The 20,840-nt window shown below is 38.1% G+C and overlaps 1 protein-coding gene across 4 annotated transcripts in view; it reads left to right on the forward strand.

Moving 5' to 3' along the window:
• Positions 1–1,581: 1,581 nt before the first annotated feature.
• Positions 1,582–20,840, forward strand: part of MARCHF1 (membrane associated ring-CH-type finger 1) — a 65,340-nt gene continuing 46,081 nt past the window's right edge. For 2 of the 4 annotated variants that reach the window (XR_004954968.1, XM_036233985.1), the window contains exons 1-2: positions 1,582–1,898; positions 2,202–2,963. Coding sequence is in view for 2 of the 4 variants with exons in the window: in XM_036233985.1 (XP_036089878.1) it covers positions 1,591–1,898; positions 2,202–2,963 (1,070 nt within the window). In the remaining 2 variants the exon portion in view is untranslated. Of the gene's footprint in view, positions 1,899–2,201; positions 4,414–20,840 lie in introns of all 4 variants that reach the window. The other 2 variants (XR_001598047.2, XM_016154581.2) reach the window with 2 other exon arrangements.

Below are 20,840 nucleotides of genomic sequence, written 5' to 3' on the forward strand. Positions count from 1 at the left end.
AGTGATCACCACACGTCCAACAACCATCTGACACTGTACAACGCTATTACAATACCATGACTATATTCCCTATGCTGTATACCACATTCCCATGACTTACTTGTTTTATACCTAGAAATTAGAGCCTCTTATTCCCCTTCACCTTTTTTTGATTATTTTTTAAATTAAATTTATTGGAGTGGCATTGGTCAATAAAATTATATCGTTTTCAAGTGTGCAGTTCTGTAATACATCGTCTGTATATTGCATTGTGTGTTCACGACCCAAAGGCAAATCTCCTTCTGTCACCATATATTTGACCCCCTTAACCCTTACCTGCCTCCCCTAACCTTTTCTTCCAGTAACCACTAGACTCTTGTCCGTATCTATGAGTTTTTGCTTGTTTGTCTTGTTCGTTCCTCGCTTTTGGTTTTATACCCCACATATTAGTGAAATCATATGGTTCTCAACTCTCTCTGTCTGACTTATTTTACTTAGCATGATTATCTCGAGATCCATCCATGGTGTCACAAATAGCAGTATTTCATCTCTTCTTATGGCTGAGTAATATTCCATCGTATGTATGTAGCACAGCTTCTTTATCCAGTCATCTTTTGAAGGATACTTCTGTTGTTTCCACGTCTTGGCCACCATGAATAATGCTGCAGTGAACACTGGGGTTCACATATCTTCACAGAAAAATATTTTCATATTTGGGGGTTAGAAGAGTGATTACTGGGTCCTATGTTAATAAGGAGGAGAAGTATACTACTAGGTAGGTAAGAGAAGGGAGAAAGGAGCAAGATTGCTCCTCCCAACCCCTGCTCTAATCCTGCTAATAAAAAACAGCACACCAAATTATGTTTCTTCATCTGTAACATGAAATAACTACAGTTTTTACCACACATTTCTTGTGAGTATTAATGAGTGACCAGATGAAAATTACTTAGAATAGTGATCGGCACATTATATTCATTCAAAACAGTTATAATTATCTCCCACTTGTGAGATTATTATAAAGCTTAAAGAGACAGTAGATCATGTCACAGCACAATGCCTGGCACACAGTAAATTCTCAATACAATCCAGCTTTTAATTTATCATCATCTGTATTATATACAGCAGGTTAAAGAAGTCAAATAGAGTGAAGAAAATGCTCTGTTTCAAAAGTAGGAGCTTAGTGTAGCTCACTCAACTTCGCACCAATACTCTGAATTGTATCAGGCTCTCTTATTCTTAGGCTCAGTATGGTCATGAGTTAAAAGACATAAAAGGTCAATGATGTTGCAGTGGATAGATTTTATTAATTTCAGTGATGAACTAGTAATAACTGCAGGCTTTTGAATGTTACTATTTTCAATTATATTATTATTTCTTGGAGACTTGATGTGACTTACTGTGAACTCCAGGCAGCATCTAGCAATCTAATGGCTATTTGGTCATTTCACCTTCCCAGATTATTCTCATCCTCGTCACACAGTAGCCTTTATATTCTTTATATCATAGAATATTAAAGTGTTGATCATTTATTTCCGAGGCAAATTGAGCCATTTCACCCGTGTTTATAGTAAATAGAATAGAAACTTGTAGAATCATCTTCCTCTCTCATAAATGAAGCAACAGCCAAGTGGTACAGCATCTCAGCTGTTTCAAGTTCCTCAAATAAGTTTTACTTTTGCAAAACGGACCTCTAACTTCCTACATTCTGTGAGCTGTGTTATAAGCAACATGACCGGCAGCCACGTTTGTTGTAATTTTTTAAATATGTGGAAGAAAAGCAAGATATCGACCATGTATTACCTTAACCAAGATGCCAAATTATCTAACTTGTTTCTCCAGGCAAGCAGCCCAACAACAGGGACAGCTCCCAGGAGCCAGTCAAGGTTGTCTGTCTGTCCATCCACTCAGGACATCTGCAGGTAAGTGCTGAGCAAATGATCCAATTGAATATTTTTTGGACCTGTGTTTTGTATTCTTGTTGTGCCTTCTGAGACTGTATGGCTCTTGCTTCTGCCTTACATTGTCCATGGATAATTTATACAGGCTTATTTATTTTTTTCCCTTTAGTACATTTTCTTCATTTGATCTTTATTTACCAGCTTCTGATCCATGCTATCATTTTCATCATTCTCTCTCTCTCTCTTTCTCTCTCTCTCTCTGTTTTTTCCCATGGCTTTCCTCTCCATTCCCATTTCCCATCCTTTGCCTGCTGCTTTATCTAGATCTGCCATCTTGCATGATATGTCAGAAGATGCATTTGAGCAATGCACCCCTGTCATGGTGCTGAGCCCTGCTAGGAAGGAGTCTGGTAAGAAATCAGTAAGACAGAGGCCTAGGAGGAGGAGAAGGGCCTCTGAGAGGTATGAGCATGCAGAAGAGCAGATAAAAGGGAGAAGAAGTGATTTCAACCTCCAGATCTCAAGCCCCAGATGGAGCGAGCTCTACACAGATTCTTCAGATTCATCTTCCATAGATGAAAGTCATTGGATTCAGGCAAAAAGAAGAGCCCAAGTTAAATTCCGACTGTCGCGAAGAAGGAGAAATAATAATAAATCATGTGGAAACTTGCATGGGTCTTCCTCTCCCAACGAAATCGATCTGGTAGATTTGGGATCCAGAGGTAAAAAGCAGCAAGAGCTGATCGAAAGTGAGAGTTGCTCTTTAAATCTCCGCCGAGGAAAAAGCCCATGGTACCAAGAGTGCAGTCTTTCCCTCCCTAGACAAGCCTTTGAGATTAAGAGATCCTCGAGGAACCATGAGGAAAGCGAAGGCAGATACCACCACAGGGACCCGTGGCTCTCACATAGTCTTGGGCAAAATGAAACAATCAAGAAAAGATTTCCAGAGACAGATCCCAGCACTGACATGTTGGCAGGAACAGAAGGCGGCAAGTGTGTGGAAGATGCAGGAATCCAGGTGAATGACTCTGTTCAGAAGCCTCCTGCCGCCTACCGTGACGTTTCTGATAACTTAGAAGTGTGCAGGTCAGTCACTATAGGGAAAGAGTCGATGCCATCCGAATGTGTTTCTTTTTGCTGTGGTTGAGACCTACCCTTAAAGCGGAACATTGGCTCCTACTGTTAATTGTTTTGTTGAATATAAGGTGACAAAATGAGAAAAGGTGGGTCTGAGAAAAACGAAGTGGAGGTGTCCATGAGTTTGAAAGCTGCTGCAGAATTCAGTTTGATTTATCCTTTCCCCTCTGTTAAACCGAATCAGAATTTATCCTGGTAAAGGGACTGAAAACCCAGTTGAGTCTCGCACCCATTCTAGGTAAGACAAGACTAGTGGAGAAAATATGAGTGAGAGTGTATGAAACCTTAGGCTGTCCAATGCAAATCGGGCGACTTGTCAGTACCCTGACACAAATGTATTCACGGCTCGGGAGTTTTCAGGTCAGATTTTTGGATCAGAAAAATCTCCTGTGCGGTTGGTGCTAATTTGTTATCCAGTTGTCTGACTCAGCAGGGTAATTCAGGTCTGAAAGGACACAGAACCAGGTCATGGACGTTATCAGTGGGGTTGCTGGAACCCTCAGGGAAGGAAACCATGTTAACCGTAGTGATCATCACGTAGTAAAAGGTTTCGACACGTAGATATTTCTATAATATAGACACACCTATAAGACTGCTTTCTCGCACTTTTTACCCAACTGTGCACATTTTCAAAATAATGCTAAAGAGAATTATAGGAATATCCTTGCTGTCATTTACAAATGAGACCATTTAAAACAAGACAAATATTTTTAAATTGTTATATGATACCCAATCGTTTAAGTCGGTTAGGTTCTGAACAAGTAAAGTTTTTGTTGCATAATGCTTGGTGGTTTGGGCTTGTTTTTATGAAGTTAAAGTGTGTGTGTCATGAGAATCATGTGACCCAGAGAATGCTGCCTATGTCAATTTGGTGAACTGTTAGCACCCTAACACAAATATATTCAAGGCTTGGGAGTTTTAAGGTCAGATTTTTAGATCATAGGCAACAAGACGAGAATTAAACTCTGGGCGGCATATAATATTAGAATGGTTTGCTTCTCTGCAAGTTTCGCAACCTAATCATTCATTCAATGCTCATTCATTTAATATTCAAGCATCTATTATACACCCATTTTATTCTAGACATTGAAAATATTATAATGCCTAAGGTTTGGTCATATAGTCTCTGACAGAGCTTACAGTCTGATGGGGGTAAGAGATGCAAAACTATTTTGTAGTCAATATTTAGGTACAGTTGTGTTAAGGCATATGAACAAGGAAGCTTTCCTTATTCTGGGAGATCGCAGAATAACTCTCTTAAGGCAGTGAGTGACAAGCTGACTGAGGCTCAAAGGATGACAGGTATTGATCAAGGAAAGAAACAGAAGACTGGCCAGGCAGAGCGAGAGGAGTTTAGCAATCCAGGGAACTGAAAGCCGGCTCTTGTGGCCAGGGTGTGGTAAGTGTGTGGGGGGGGGGGGGGGGGGGGGGGGGCGGGGGGGGGGGATGGGAGGTGCAGAGGAAGACAGAGGTGGGAGAGCCATGTAAAACATGCTAAGGGATTTAAAAGAGAAGTGACACCACTTGATTTAAATATTAATGTACATTTCTTGTAATCTTTTGAATATGATTTACGTGTGGCTTGGCTACAATGTTGGGGGATGGAATACAACACTATTTCTCCTCCAGACTGAGTTGTCCACTTGCAGCCATCTGTTACCATTCCTCGAATCTACTTCCAACAGACAAAGAAGCTAGTCGTAGGCTTAATGGGAATTGGAGAAAAAAGTCATGCTTGCAACTAGAGTCATAGCGTGGCTGATTCTCCTCACTTAAAAACACGGCTGTGGAGGAATATTTTCAAAGACAGGATATTTAACTTAGACTTTTATTAATGAAAGTGAGGTCGATGAGCCTGTAGGTGTTATTTCTTCCTATGAGTTATCATCTAAATATAACCACTAAGCAAATACTGAGTGTATCGCGTTATACTAGATACCAAGGGTAAAAAGTGACAAAAGATTTGATTTTTCCTTTAAGTGGCCTGTAATCTGGTGGGAGAAATCGAATGTGTACCTGAAAACATGAAAGTTCGAGATAGTACGGGGTGAATTTAAAAAAAGAAATACTATAGCAATTTGAAGGAAGGAAATTGCCGAGAGCTGCAACGTTCTGGGAACCCCATACGAAGTAGGTCTGGGATTGAGGAAAGTAGACTTTAGATTGGCTGGGATGCCTGAATGGCAACCCAGGCACTCAGGGCAGGGGAAATACCATGAGCCCATCCAAAGATGCGGGAATGACACTTGTGCACTTAAGAATTTCGTGTGAACTTGTGTGACTAGGTTGGAATGCGCGCATAGATTGAAAACAGTGAAATTTTTTTTGTTGTTTTAAAGAGACATTGTGAACAAAACATGCATATCTTTCCATGGATTTTATTGTATACATCCTTGTTTTCGAACTGCCTCCATGAGCCTCTTGGTGCCAAAGAGGCTGCCTCAAAACTTGAGGCCAGATCAAGAGGATTGTACTTCCTCTAGCTCGGCTTCAACCAGAAAAGTTTCGTGAATCTCTCTTATATAATGTGGTTCTACATAATATTCTTTTAAGAAAGAAAGAAGATTCTGTTGCAAAAATAATAATAATAATAACACAAAACAGCCTTTGCTAAATAAAATAGGGCTGATGAAGAACAACACAGAGTAGCCACAGTGTTTGAGGGCGTACTGGGAAAGGAACCTAGATTTAGGAGAACGATTTGTAATATGGCAGAAGTATCCTACTTTGGGATAAGTAGGACTAGGATGATAAAGGGTAATGAGAAGGGGGAATGTTGGCATACTGGCATCTTTCCAGGTGAATAAGAACAATCTTAATGCTTGGAATTGGAGGGCGCGTAAGATGAAGGAGTCAAAGATGACTCCAATCTTCGGAACGTGGGAGACAGTAAATGCTGATGTTCCTGACAGAGGCAAAAGAGATCAGAGGCCAGTTAGTTTGGGGAAGACGTGAGTTCAGTTACAGGCAGGCCGTTCGTGGTTGCAATGACATTCAAGGGTCAGCTGTCCAGCAGACATTATGAGACATGTCACGGAAACGCAGGAGACCGGTCAGGGCTGGGTCTGTATGATTTTCCAAACATTAGCGAACTATACACAGACCGACACTAAGCAATTGCATATTTGCAATTGTCACTAACATGATGTATCAGCACAGGGCAATTTTTATTTAAATAAAAATAAAAATCTCGTCGAGGCCAGAGAGAACGTAGAGATTTGGGTGTCATTCTCGGGGAGGTGACTGTGATGTCTGGAAAGTGAATGAAATCTTTCAATGTAGGGGGGGGAAAAGCCTCCAGATGGACAGAGGCTGAGCACCAGGGTCTCTGGGTAGCCTGAAGAAGGACGACCACTGAAGAAGCTACAATTCCCTGTGACTCTGCGCTCCTGCTGCCTGAGACACGCACAGGCAGGACCGGTCTGAGCCGCATGACAAAAGCAGAAGAAGCCCTTCCTCCTTCTCTGTTCCTAGCAGGCAGTTCTGACATGGACTCTGTGTTCTTTCTCACCCTCATCAAAACCTTAGAGAGAGTTTCTCTGTTAGCCAGGTATAACTTACGGGAAACAGAAATCATCATGCTGCTACCTCCACAGTTGTGCAGTGGGGAAAGCTTTGCCTTTTTTATAGAAAAAAAAAAAATTCCATTTACGAAAATGTGAATTAGGTCGTGTTGGCCCATCCTTGAGACTTTTCAACAGCCTCTCAATTGCCTTCAGTGGCGAATTCAAAATCTTTAATATGATTTGCAAGTCCCTGCATGATCCGGCATCCCCAGCTTCCCTGTCAGTCGTTGCTGATGATCTCATGCTGGTCTGTCTTCGGTTCCCTGAAAGTATCCGGCCCTGTTCTCTTTAGGGCCCGGAATGCCTTCATATTACCCCTCCGTCTTTCACCAGACTAACTCCTAGTCATTCGTTTATCGTTTAAATGTCATTTCTTTAGGGATGCCTTCATGACTCCCTAACCAACACTCAGGTCCCCCCCGTAGTCACTCTCTTAGCATAGTTTTAAAATTGCTAACATGTAGGTATTTTTGTGATTGACTATCAGATGTGTGCACTGCAGTTTCTATAGTGTTTGGAACAGTGACTGGCAGATAGCACATACTCAACACAGTGTTTGAATAAATAGATTTCGGGAAAACGAATTTTTCTAAGGAAGTCATTCTTAGTGTGTGAAATCATACACATTGCTATGGGCCCAACATATAAAGAAAACTACACCAGCAGTTTTCAAACCTTAGCACAGACATCAGTATCGACTACAGGGTTTGTTAAAATGCAGATCCATTGGATCTAATCCCAGAGTTTCGGATTCCCTTACTTTGGGCCCATGAATTTGTATTTCTAAAATATTCACAGGTGATACAGATGTTGTTGACCTAAGGTCCACATTTCGAGAACCACTGTTCTATGCTGCAAATTCTCCCAGGGCTTTTCATGGGATGAGAAAGAGAAACGTTCCTAAGAGGATGGGTTTGGCAAGCATAATTATCATTTTCTATCAATTTATTGAATGCTGATCCAAAGCATAATTAGATTATTGTCCACATTTACACTGTGGTACTAACTAGCAGAGTGAGGGCCATCTTTACTAAAAGCCGTAGATGACAACGTCCCAACTTTAGCAGAAACTCATGGTTTGGATATTGTTTCCCTTCAAAACCACTTCCTCATCTCAACCACCCCCATTTCTGTCAGTGAGTCCACAGAGTTCTTGAATTTTTAGTTTAGACTGTTTCCTTATGCAATGAATACATCCAGTCTCTAACCAAGTCCTGTTATTTCTTCCTCCAGATATTGCTTCTGATGTATGCCTTCTTTCTCATTGCCAATGTCCAAGTTTGGTTCTTCCTCTTTTAGCCTACTACCTCTTTTGGTCAGGACTCTTCCACTAGGTTAAATTTGACTGAAACCAATTCAAATTAGGTAAGAAAGGGATGTATTTGCCACAGAAATGGGAGTTCAGGTATACAGATGGCTTCAGGGACTCAACCTGGGTGGTTCTTCACACCCTCTTCTTCTCTGTGCATTTTTCTCATGTTCTCCAATTGCAGACAAACTTCCTCTCTATAGCAGAGGGAAGGGACAGAAATAGTTTCAGGCTTACATCTTACCAGCAGTGACCTAACAGAGGAGAGAAATGTTCTCTTCCAGAATTTGAAATCTGGGGGAAGGAATGTCATTCGCATGCCTCAGGTCACATCCTTGAGCTGATCTCAGTCACCAGGGGCATGAGACATTCTGCCTGAAGCAAGTCCTTGGGTGAGAAAGTTGGATAAAAGATGCGGCTATTGAAAACCCCTCTAGAACCTTATGAATGGGGATAGGACATTTCGACAATAGCAAGAGCAGCAGCAATACCAGAAAAAGTGGGAAAAGAATTAGAAGAAAAAAAAAATAGTGCTCAATTGCCATTGCAGTCCCTTCTTCCCTTCCCAGATGTCTTTCTCCTTCTCTCTAAATGGGCATATTTAGGTAGACTTCACTAGTCATCTTGTTTTTATCAGCTTCCATGAATCTTTTCCGTATCATTCCAATCCACAGTGATCTGTTTTTTCTTGGAATTCCCACAACCTTTAGGGGCAATATCACACATTTAGGATTCAGTTGTTCTCTAACCATTTCTCGTGTGTTAATTCTCTTCTCCCTATAGAATCAGCTCTTCGAATATGGGGATCTTATCTCACACCCATTTTGTGCCCTCCACAGTACTCAGATGAGTCTGGCCTTTAGCAGTTGTTTAAACAGAACTTTTGGAATGACTTCGTAGTCAGTGAAGACTAAGAGCAAAGACTTCTAAAAACCATGGGCATGATAATAAGAGTTGGGTGGGTCAGAGCAAAGTGAAGAATATTGAATTCCATCTGTGCATTATTTAATTAAAGAAGAGCCCAAAAGTAAATAATAGCTACTGGTAATGTTCTGGTTTTAGTTTTTGTATTGTTTTGCTATAGTCTTCATTAGGCATATTTTCATTTCTTCATTAAAAATTTGGAGGAAAAACTGGATGAGAAAATGGGAACAAAGAATCTGTATTTTGACTTAATTCTTGCAAGTTGCAGGAACTTTAAACTGGATGTAGGAAAAGGAAGAGAGCAAATTTCTGAAACTCTAAAGATTCATAACAGGAGACTACTTTTCAAGAGCAACGGGGTCATGCTTTGTGACAAAGCACTAGCATTTTTAAGATTGATTTAGGTAGTTTTTGAATAATTGACCTGAGCTCCTAAGAAAATTGTGCTGAAAATGAACCCTTTTTATCTCTGTCATCATATCTGTGTACTCATTCATTTCACACATTAAACAACTATTTGTTGGGAATTTACCATTTCAAGGGAACTTACTAGAAGCTGCATATAGTGGAAAATACAGTAGTGATCCCATCACTCACGAACTTATATTCCAGTTGGTAAGACAAATAATTAAACGAGTGCTAAAATGTTTAAAATGTTTTTTAAATATCCATGAATGAAGCTGAAAGAATGCATCGCATCTAGTAGAACATAGAGGGTTTCCCTAACTAACAATCAGGAACTAACAATTAAGGAGAAATGCAAAGGAGAAGTAAGAGTAAGTCAGGCAAAGAGAAGAGATCATCTGTTCCAGGAAAAGGATATGGTTACATCTGAGCACCCAGAGATGAGTGAGATACAATGAAAAAGGGTTTCAGTGTGGCCTAGCAGAGAGCAGGATGAAGAGATGGTAGCGAATCCCTGAGTTCTTTATCAGCCATAGTTAGGAGCTTGGACTGTGTACTAAGGACGAAGGAAAATTTCTGTAGACTTTTAAGCAAAAGAATTACACTGTCACCTTTATTTTTCGAAAGATCACTCAAGTTGCTTTTGGAAAGTAGATTGGAGAGGGCAAGACTGACTTCAGGAAACCAATTAAAAAGGTGTGGCTTTGTCCCAGGGGAGAGGTGATGGTGACGACGGGGAGAATCAAAAGAAGTAGGTGGATTTTGATAGTATTTTGAAAGTAAATCAAACAGGACTTGATGATAAATTACATATGTATCTGATCTCAAGTTTCCAATTTAGAAAACGGTGAAGGTTGTAGTACCATTTACTACTGAGAGAATGAATGCACTGTTTGAAAGACAGATATAAAAGATGAAGATAGAGTTCAGTTTTAGACATGATAGTTTGAGATATAAGGCAGATATCCAAAGAGAGAGACCCAGGAGGCAGGTTTGTATAAAGGTCTACAGTTCAGAAGAAGTATTTCAACTTTAGATGAAGATTCGGGAGTCTCGAGCATAAGGTGGGGAGCAGCAGGGTCTCCCATTGGAAATCTGTAAACTGAGAAGATGAGGGCATGTGGAATGGCAACATTTAATGGTCCTGGAAGAGAAAAAGAAACTAACAGAGAGAAGGAGCAGAATGAATGAAGAGGCAGACTGAAACCTAGGAGTGTGAAAGGAATGAGATAATGTAATAAATGGAGAGAGAGATGAATTTGGGGGCCTTTTCTTGGTTTGTTTTTTAATTTAGAGGACTCGAGCAGAGAGAGGGGAGAGGGAAGGAGAGAGAGAGAGAGAGAGAGAGAGAGAGAGAGAGAGATTTATTAAGGTCCCGCAGAAAAGGTAGAAAAGGAAGGGACTCAAAGCCCAAAATAAAAGGATTGCCCTAGAAAGGAAAATAGGTATGTCTTTCTTTGCAATAGAAGTAAAAGAAGATGTGATAAATGTGGACAAATATAGATCTACAGATTATAAAAGTTTGGGGTTTGTTTGTTTGTTTGATGGTCTTGTAGAGAAGGGGTTTGGTTGCAGGGTCAAACATCTAGTGAAATTTATATTGCGGATACACAACAGATCATTTCTCATTGGCGCATACTCATTTAAAAAATGTTGTTTATCTGAAATTCAGAATTAACTGGGCATCCTGTACATTTTTTTTTTGGCTAAGTCTGGCAATGCTAAACATAATAAGATGAAAAAGCATTGTTGAGAGTTCTGTCGAGGTTCGTAACTATGAATTTAGGTGGCCACGAACTGCAGGAGGTATAATCGACCTCTGCAGCTCATCATTTACATATAGATCCAACCAAAGAAGACAGTTGAACACGTGCCTGAGGGAAGGACTTCATGAAACAGCTAAGTTTTACATTTAGCACAGTTTTATATATCGAGTATCCCCAGATAAACTTGAAATTTAAAAACTAAGAAAAACATGCTTTGCAAATAAGATTTTAAAAGTAAAATAACATTTCAATGAGTAGTTTGGTTCTCAATATTTATTTAGAGAAAAAAAAAAAACATCCTTCCCTGTACCTTAACATTTCAGCCAATGAGCATAGTGAACTATATTGGTGGAGCATAGTCATATGGTGGAATTATGACTATAATTATGACTATAATTCCACCATAGTAATTGGTGGAATTATAATCATAGTCATTGGGTTCGTCGATTCACAGATCACCTAGGCCACTTTCCCATCTACTCTGGGAAGCGCTTTGGAACACTGGCACACGTTATCATCTAGACAGATGCTCCTTGGACATGTTATTCCTGGGACATCCTCTTTCCTTTCAGAGTCTCTAAATTATGAGAACATTCCTTCAAATATTTAATCAGCCCGTGGTCATTTTTTACCTCTTACTCCTAAATTTATATTCATTCAGTTATGCATTCTGTTACTTCTTTCTACTTTTCTGTAGAAAAATGAAACTGATTTTCTATTGTTGAAACCTATTCTATGAGCACAAGGGAAGCTGTTCAGAGTTTAATGTTCAGATGAAAAGATCATCCTGAGGGACCTAATGAGAAGCTTTCATTTCAGGAGGTAACAGATTCTTAAGGAAGTTTTAAATTTATTCTCTTTCTTACGTCTTTGCCTTTCGTTTGTTGAGTCTTGTAGGAATTAATAACCTTTCTCCTCTTGGTAGGAAATACAGGTATGAAACGGCTGATAACCTGTTAAAGGGAGGTTACTTGGGGTCACGCAACATAGAGTCACAAGGTCTCACTTTCAACTCTTGTTTTCTCTCTATGCAAAGTGGTCAAATTTGTACAAGGTAAAAGAGTTCTCTCTTCAGTTATATGACCAAAAAATGAGAAAAATGGACATGCATTACACATGTATTCATTACTAGTATGAGACAATATTTTAGAACTATTTCTTTCCTTGGAATGAGTAATTTGATTCATTGCAGTCCTCAGTAAAAATTCAGATATACATTCTGCTGCTTTATTTTACGGAGTACATTTTCTGCAATAAAGAAAAGAAAAACATTTACAATACATTTTAACGTTATAAAGGTTTAGCGTGATTTCACACAGTCTATCAGCATTTATCTCAGTAATGTGGATTTTGACACTAGTATATATATATATATATATATATATATATATATATATATAACTTATGAGAAAAATAACTGGAAAAGCCTGTAGAAGTAGAATCATTTTATATGTTATTTAAAAAATATCTTTCAAAGACATGCCTTGTACTTAGCAGTTTCTTTTTTTCCTAATTGTTCTCAATTTGGGAGATAATCTTTCTAGGAATGAAATGACAGAGTCATCAATAATACTGATTGTCTAGACTGGTGAATTATCTCACACGAACAAAACCACGTGTGGATTGATTGATTACCTTCTAATTTGGCAAAACAGGTCACTTGGATTTTTGGGAACAACATGTATTCTGTAGGCCAATTATTTCACAAGTTGTGCTTTTAAGAAAGAAAAAAGAAAAAAAAGAGAGACATTTCTCTGCTTATAAAACCATCTGAAAGTAGATTTGAATATCATTCAGGAATTTTCCAACCTCGGAAAATTTCAGGCAAAAGTAAGTAGAAGTATGGTTCTCCTTCAGATGTATAAGTCAGTATTTACATATTGTAAGGCTGTTTATATTGTACTACATTTATCTTTTCTTTGTTAATCTCTGTTTGTTAAATACCAAAGTTCAAAATACTGAATAAGAAAAAATTTCAATTAGATAGAGTTTATCTACTTCTTAATTTAAGAACAATATGTATTCAGGATTACAGTTATTGAACTGTGTGCTTTCTTTAATGAATATATCTATTTGGCAAAGTGGAATTTCTTCTCTGTCTTGAAAAGAAAAGAAAGCAAAACAAAAACACCCTCTCTCTTTTCTCATATACAAATTTATTCTTAAACCTTTATGCATATACTAAATTCAGGTTCCCTATATAATTATGCAAACAGAAAATGACACTGTGTATTTAAAATGATAAATATTGGGTACGGTACTTGTTGTTTCCAAATCGTGATTTCTATCTGAGAATTTATTTATAGCTTGAACATTTCCTCCATTTCTAATTACCGTTTAGGTTCTCATCCCGTTATAACCGTTGCGCAGTAGTTGTACATCCATTTCAAATCTGCGATCATCCTCAGACATAAGTAAATTTAAATACCGGTATCTAATTTGATTCAGAAATCAAAATGCCCCAAAACAGCCTCGATGAGTTGGCTTTTGTTCTTCGTACTCAGTCTTAAACCCAGCGCATGCGTGATGTCCTCCTTCCCACCTCTGCTGGACGCAAGGAAGACACCAGGAGGCTATTATTAGTTCCCCTTTAGTCCCTTCCAGGTTTATGCAGAACTGAAGATGCCAGATCCAGGAGTTTTTGTGTTTGGGAAGCTTCTTGGAGATGGAATTGATTTTAGACAATATACTCAAAACATCCTTCTTCCCTTCATGGTTATCTGACAAGTGATCATCAAAATCTCTCTGTTATCCGCCTCACGACTTTGTTTTTATTTGGCCCTTCTGAGCCTCGCCTAACAGATTCTGACGTCTATATTTTACAGACTCTTTGACCTAGCTAGCTCACAACCAAACTGAAATATTTCGCCACACTAAAAGATAGTAACAATGGGAAAAATAAAGAAACAAAAGAGGAATAAAGAAAGAAAAAAAATATTAACTAGAGTGAATGAGAAGTTACATGCACTGTCAAAATGTCGTAGGCATGGAAAGAGTCCTGGCTCCATCAGCGTTCCAAAGCCTCAAAGTTCTGCCTGTTAGAGCCAGGAAGGACCAGAGAGATCACTCAACCCAGTGGTTCTCCATCTGGGCTGCGTGTTAGACTCCCTTAAGAAGTATGTATAAATAAACAAACAAACAAACAAACATAACTATCACTGCCAGGACCCCATCCATATTGCTTGGAAGTGATGTCTCAGTATGCTATACATTTTAAGTGTCCCAAATGGTTTTTTAATGAGCACCCAGGGCTGAGAAATCACTTATTTTTAGACCAATTTCAGAGGAACCAATCGAAGCCAGGATGATACATGTATTGCACCCGCCAGACTTGGTGCGGGAGGTCCACTTGGCAGCACTTCTGTAATCCGGACACACTAGAATGGAGCCTGGGGGTGAGCACCTGGTGCAAAGTAGTCCCTCTCAGCTTCTAAAATCATTTGGGACAGCGATTCTCAAACCTGACAATTTTGTTGGTCGGAATAGAATTTCCAGTTGCTTTTAACAGCTTTCATCTTGGATTGAACCTCAAAGATCTAGTTGCAATTCACTTTCAAATAAATTAAAAAAAAAAACTAAACTAAACTAAAACTAAATTTGTGGCTCTCAAAAGTATAGCGCCTGTACCAGGAGCATCACAATAACCTGGGAATTTGTTAAACATGGCATTTAGTAGGTCCAGACCTAGACCTGTTGATTCACAAACTCTCAGAGTGGGACCAACCCCTCTATGTGAGCTTGATGCGCGCTATAGCTTGAGAACCGTTGAAGTAAAGACTACAGATAAGAAAACAGACGATTGTAATGGAGTGCGTTCATCCTGCAATAGGGTACATACAGGGTGCTTTAGAGTATAAGGCAAAAGTGCCTAACGGAAGTCTGTGCATGGGGGCAGCAAAACACAAAGCAAATAATAGAGATGATATATATATTTATATTTGATGATTTTCTATTTCCTTTTAAAAATGATTTGACACTCTCTATGTGCGTGTATATATGTGTATCAAAAGATACATACACACACAGTTGGCCTTCCATATTTATGGATTCTACATCTTATGAATTCAACCTATTTTGGATTAAAATTTTTAGAAAAAAATATTACATTCTTGCTGACTTGTACTACATATTTAGGCCTCCCATGGTTGCATCTGTACTGAAGATGTACTGACTTTTTTTGGTCCTTATTCCCTAAACAATACACTATAACAACTATTTATATCACATTTACATTGTATTAGGGATTATAAGTAATCTAGAGATGATTTAAATTGTACAAAAAGATGTGTGTCGTTTATATGCAAAGACTAAGTCATTTTACATGAAGGACTCAGCGTCTCTAGATTTTGGTATCCCTGGGGGTTTCTGGAACCAATCCCTGCAGATAATGAAGGATGATTAGATAGATAGATAGATAGATAGATAGATAGATAGATAGATAGATGGAAAATTAGAGGGCAGTAAGAAAAGAGGAAAGCCCTATATGATATGGATCGGGTCCACAAAAGAAGCCATAAGCAGGTGTCTACAGGAGCTGATCAGGGCTGCTGAGGGCAGGCCACTGTGGACATCACTTAGTCATAGGGTTTCCAGGAGCGGGAGCTGACACGACAGCACATAACACGCACACACACGTGCATGTGTGTGTTACATATGCGTTTACACACGCACACTCCAGAAGTGACCTACTTACTTTATTTATCTTGAATCGCGTTTAGTGCAACACCATACTTGAGGTTTTTCATTTCTGCGCTGGTACTTTTCACTTCTGTAGTTTGCACATGAAAAAGGTGTACTTTACCTTTCATTAAACTCTATATGGAAGTTACACATCTGTAAAGTTTTTATTGTCTCTATTTTCAAAGAAGACGTCTGCTTCAGAGACATCACAGAAAGGCAAAGATGAACAGAGAAGGGATATACATAATGATTGCATCTGGCGCACATAATTATTTAAATTCATTCATTTTGGGTGTGGAGGAAAAATGATATCAATTTATCAGTTATAGTATTTCGTAGTGAAAAATTCTGTCCAAGATGGAGAAAGATCAAAAGGTGATTAAAGGACAAGGAGATAAATGGAAGCCAGCCATTGAGAAAGACCCAATGGACAGTGGTGAGAATTGGGGAAGTTCAGACACACCCTCAAATCCAGGTGGTTTAAATGCTAATGATGTAGTTGAAGAGACTCCTTCAGGTTAGCAAACAACACGGAAAATTGGTTTTATCTTCTAGGAAACAGAAGTAGAGTCTCAGATACCGTCACGGAATCTCTCAATACTTGCATAGATAATAGATGTAGACCATATATATCAGATACTTGCATAGATCATAGATGTAGACCATATATATCAGATACTTGCATAGATCATAGATGAAGACCATATATATCAATTTTTATATATATATATACTTAAATTCAGATAATATGTTATTCCTAGTAGTAGTGTCTGTGTGTGGGGCGAAGGTGGAGGACAAAGTATTCTTCATACATTCCTGTCTTTCGAGTGAATAAAGTATTTTGGGTATAGAATGGAGACTCTCATTGATAAGGTTAACACCTGTACATTTCTACCTCTATATAATATATAAATGATAGTAAATGGAACTCATCTGATTACTGTGTAAACAAACTCTTACAAGGGTGTCTCCTGGAGCTAGTCAGAAAGGGAACAGGAAAGCAACTCATGTTGGCCAATAATAAATCAAGTCACTGTTACAAATTGTTCAAATAAATAAATCTATCTAACATTTATGATTTGTTAACTTACTAGAGAATGAGAGGGAAAAAGTGAAGTAGAATTGGAAAAATATTCTCTCTACTTTTAGTTTAACATCTCCTTTAGTGCTTATTATAGTAGTAATGATTATTATAAAGAAAATTAAAAATAGAGAAAATTCCTATTTCAGTTAAAACTTAATTACCTGGATAGATAATCACTTCTTATATTTTGATATATTTTCTATTCTTTTGTGTGCACATAATTTTTAATAGGATTATACTATGTTTTCAGTTAGGTCTCTTAATGACAAGATAAAAAGTTCATGCACACAGCTTTTAAAGAATGAAATCTGTCAGAAAAAAAGATCTTAGTGTTTGGGTCTAAATGGAAATTCTGTTCTATCAGGATTCTGAATAAGATATAAGTTTTATGATTTTATTTTTATAAAGCATTTTAAATTGGTTCCACAAAAGTGTACTTTTTGTCCCATGATTGAGAAACAAATAATTGGGATTAACAAATGGTATGAGAATCCTTCTGGATATACACACTACATGCCAGGAAAGTGTGGGTTCAGAAGAGAAAGGAAGCAAGCGCATTATTAATTACATATTCGTAATTCTGCTGCTAATTGGAAAAGTGTATTTCAAATGTAATTATTCCTTGAAATAATTATTATTGGTAATGTTGCTGCTGTTTGGAAAAATATCTTTCAAATATGATTATTCATTGAAATATCTCAAATTCAAGATAGTATTATCTATGAGAAAGTACGAAACTACTTCCTTCTACTTTTCAAAATGACTGTTCCCATATGGAGGAACTAAGTTAAAATTTAAATTATGAGCATTACAGTTTTCAAGTGGTACCTGCGGTGATAAACAAATGCTCAGAGACCCTATAAATAGATTAATCTTGAGCATCTGTCCTGAGACGCTTTAATTAAAACCATAAAGTCAGTTTAGTCTGTTATTTACTCCCATTCTCCCACAGCTCATCCCTTCTCCTTTTCCCAAATTGATGCCTAAGTCCTATCAACTTTGCTTTTACTGTATCTCGTTATTTTTTTTTCATTTTCGCAACTATGACGCTAGTTTTTGTTCTTGTTACTTTTGACTTTGACTCTTACAATATTCTTCTCTTTTCTTTCTAATCTCTGAGGTAACACAGCCAGATTAATCTTTCTCATAATCTTACCCTCTTACTCAAAATTCTTTAGTGAGTTTCTACTCCAACTGAATACAGTTAAAACAAATTTCTTATGTCTGTGTGTGTGTGTGTGTGTGTGTGCGCGCGCGCGCATGTTGATGTTGGCATTGGGTGACAGAAATGTATTTCAGGCTGTCCAAAATTTTATTTTATTTTCAGCATTATATCCCATTCCACTACAGTCCTACCCAAACTTTTGTGTTTCTTTAAAACTTGCCACATACTTGACCTGATTACCGGGTCAATTCTAACTTCTGAGCATTCACTGAAAAATATCTTCTCCGTCTGGAGGAGTCTACCAACTTCCATCTCATCAGCCAAAATCCTACCCAGGTTCCAATTCCAGTTCACGTAACTACATCTTCCATTGGGCTTAAGCACTATCCCTACCCACAATCAGTACCTTATTTTTCTCTCCCTTGTATATGACGGTGCTTGAGATGGCACATATCACATTATGACTTGAATTCTAGATAGTTGTGCAATTGTCTAATGAATGAACTGTCAAGATATAAATTCCTCGTAGGGCAAGGACTGAGAATTATGCATCTTTTTATTTAACGTAGCACCTCGTATAACCTTGCACATAGTATATATGCAACAAATTATTTCCCGAGAGAATGATCAAGTAAATAAATGAACAAATTAATGAATAAAGACCAATCATTCTTCATTCGAAGTGCCTGGAACTGCTATAAAATATCACTGTTTTACCAAGAGATTCACTTGCCCGTGTAGAAAAATTCATATGCAGAAGCATGTATCTAATTCATTCAATGCATTCTTAGTTATCTGTAAATAAATTACTTTGTCAATTATCTATGGCAACTTGAGACTTCTTCGATGTAATGCTCAGCCAGATAAGAATAATGAATGGACAACGACAGAAGGAAGTCATGACTGAGAATGAGGTTATGAGAATTCAACACTTCGCAATCACAAAGAAAGAGCTATTACGATATCGATTTGAATTAAGAATCTCTGCCACACATAGAAAAGAAAAAGACTAAAATGTCATAATGATAATTTTCCAGATAGGGTCTATTATTACGTATGTGCCAAAGCCCTATTCTGTATCTAACCAAATATATTTTTTTTGTTATTTCTGCACAGAAAGCAAATTAGTGTGTATTTATCTGTCCTTTTGCTTTTCCTTGTCACCCCAGTAGGTGTGCGCTGCTAATAAAAAATTGGACCTAATCACTTTAAGAATACCTGCTTAGAAATGTCTCCAGTTTAATTTCGTCAGTCTTACAAACAGACCCAAAATATCTCAAAGCCAACATATAAAACGAATGTTTGTGATGTGTGAGAATATAGAGAAAATCATTACATCGGAATAGTCTTTCAATATTTATTATCTATTTACTCATCTACGTGTCGCCAAAATTATAAGGTATAATCTAAAAAGGTAAATACCATGAGGAAAATCAGTTTCTTTCCCCAGAAGTAGATTGTGCTTTTTGGACAGTTCGAGCCGATCCTAAGACTAATGAGGAAGATCCCTTTGGTTGTTGGCTACACTTAGGGCTGGGACTCTTGGGGTGATGCATGCCAACACACAAGGGTAAAAACGCAATGTACTCCACAAACCCACGGAGACTTCAGAATGTCCTGAGAGAGGGCCTGGCCCACTAAGAGACCATCACTAGGCTAGACAGTAACAAAGACATCCGTGTGAGAATCCTCAATTTCAGTCAGTTTTAAACTGATGTCAACAGGACCGAAGCATAACCAGGCATGACGTCAGCTGCAGGAGGAGTGATCCAAGTAGAATCTTCCCAGTCCGTGACAACACCCACAAGCAAAATAACTGTGACTTCAAATAAGGCTTGGCCTCCTCGGCTTTTATTATTGGTACAGCAAAGGTGATCATTTTCTTCTCCACTGTTTTCCATCAGTGTGAAATCTAGTGAGAAGACGATGCCGCTGATTATTGGTGACTTTGGATCGGCTCCAGGATTAAGTTAGGAGCCAGGGACATTGCTGTGTCTCTGTCGTTGCTGTGAATCACTCCCCGCAGCTCTGTGCAGATGGTCTGAGGTTTTGACCAAGTTAGTAGTGACAAATTAGGGCATGAAATTAAACTCAGGAACTCATGCTCCGTATCAGGTTTTTGGAGCTGAAAATATTCCTTTGAGAAAACAGAACACTTTGAGAAATCACCGTGTGTGAAAAGCTGTCACTCATCTGGAGACGTTAAGAAGATTGTAGACTCAGAATAACCAAAACTCTTATTACAAAAAGTTGTATCAACTGTCTACAAAATATTTTTATTCTTATGTCATATTTGCACTTTTAATTAGAGTTTCCAAGATACTTTTAGTCACAGGTTGAATGGTAGCATACGATGTTTATCTTCATTGATTTATAAGGTTATTTTCTTTTACTCCCGAAAATGTATTCTGATTCCATGTCAATAAGAGCTGCTGGAAACAGCTGTTAGTAAGAATACTATTATTAAATACCGTCCATCTTCTCCTTGGCTTATTAAATAATAGCTACTTCTCCTTTCTATAGCAGATCGGTTTGCTTGACTTCCTCTGATGCTCAGATAGGGTATAAAATTGGTACACCTCAGTCAGGTTCCTCAATGTAAATTAAGGAGTGCATGGTATGTGGAAAGAGTATGCATTTCTCACTTTCGTTATAAGTGAATTTTCCCGAAACATAAACAAAACAATGGTAGTTGGTAACAGTTTCTGAGAACTGCTAAATCATTTCACTAAGCTATCTCTTTCGGTCTACACTCTGTACACGTTTAAATCATAGCTTAACTTCTACTGTTCCCAGTCCATTTCCGGTGATTAGCCATCTTTATCCTGACTTTTTAACACTCTCATCATATAATTTACTCTTAACATCATGCCGTTCTTTACATACAAAGAAGGTCTTGCCCCCTCAAAATTAATAAACAGGAATTT

This window comes from Rousettus aegyptiacus, unplaced genomic scaffold, assembly GCF_014176215.1.
Source record: "Rousettus aegyptiacus isolate mRouAeg1 unplaced genomic scaffold, mRouAeg1.p scaffold_m13_p_16, whole genome shotgun sequence".
Taxonomy (NCBI): domain Eukaryota; kingdom Metazoa; phylum Chordata; class Mammalia; order Chiroptera; family Pteropodidae; genus Rousettus; species Rousettus aegyptiacus.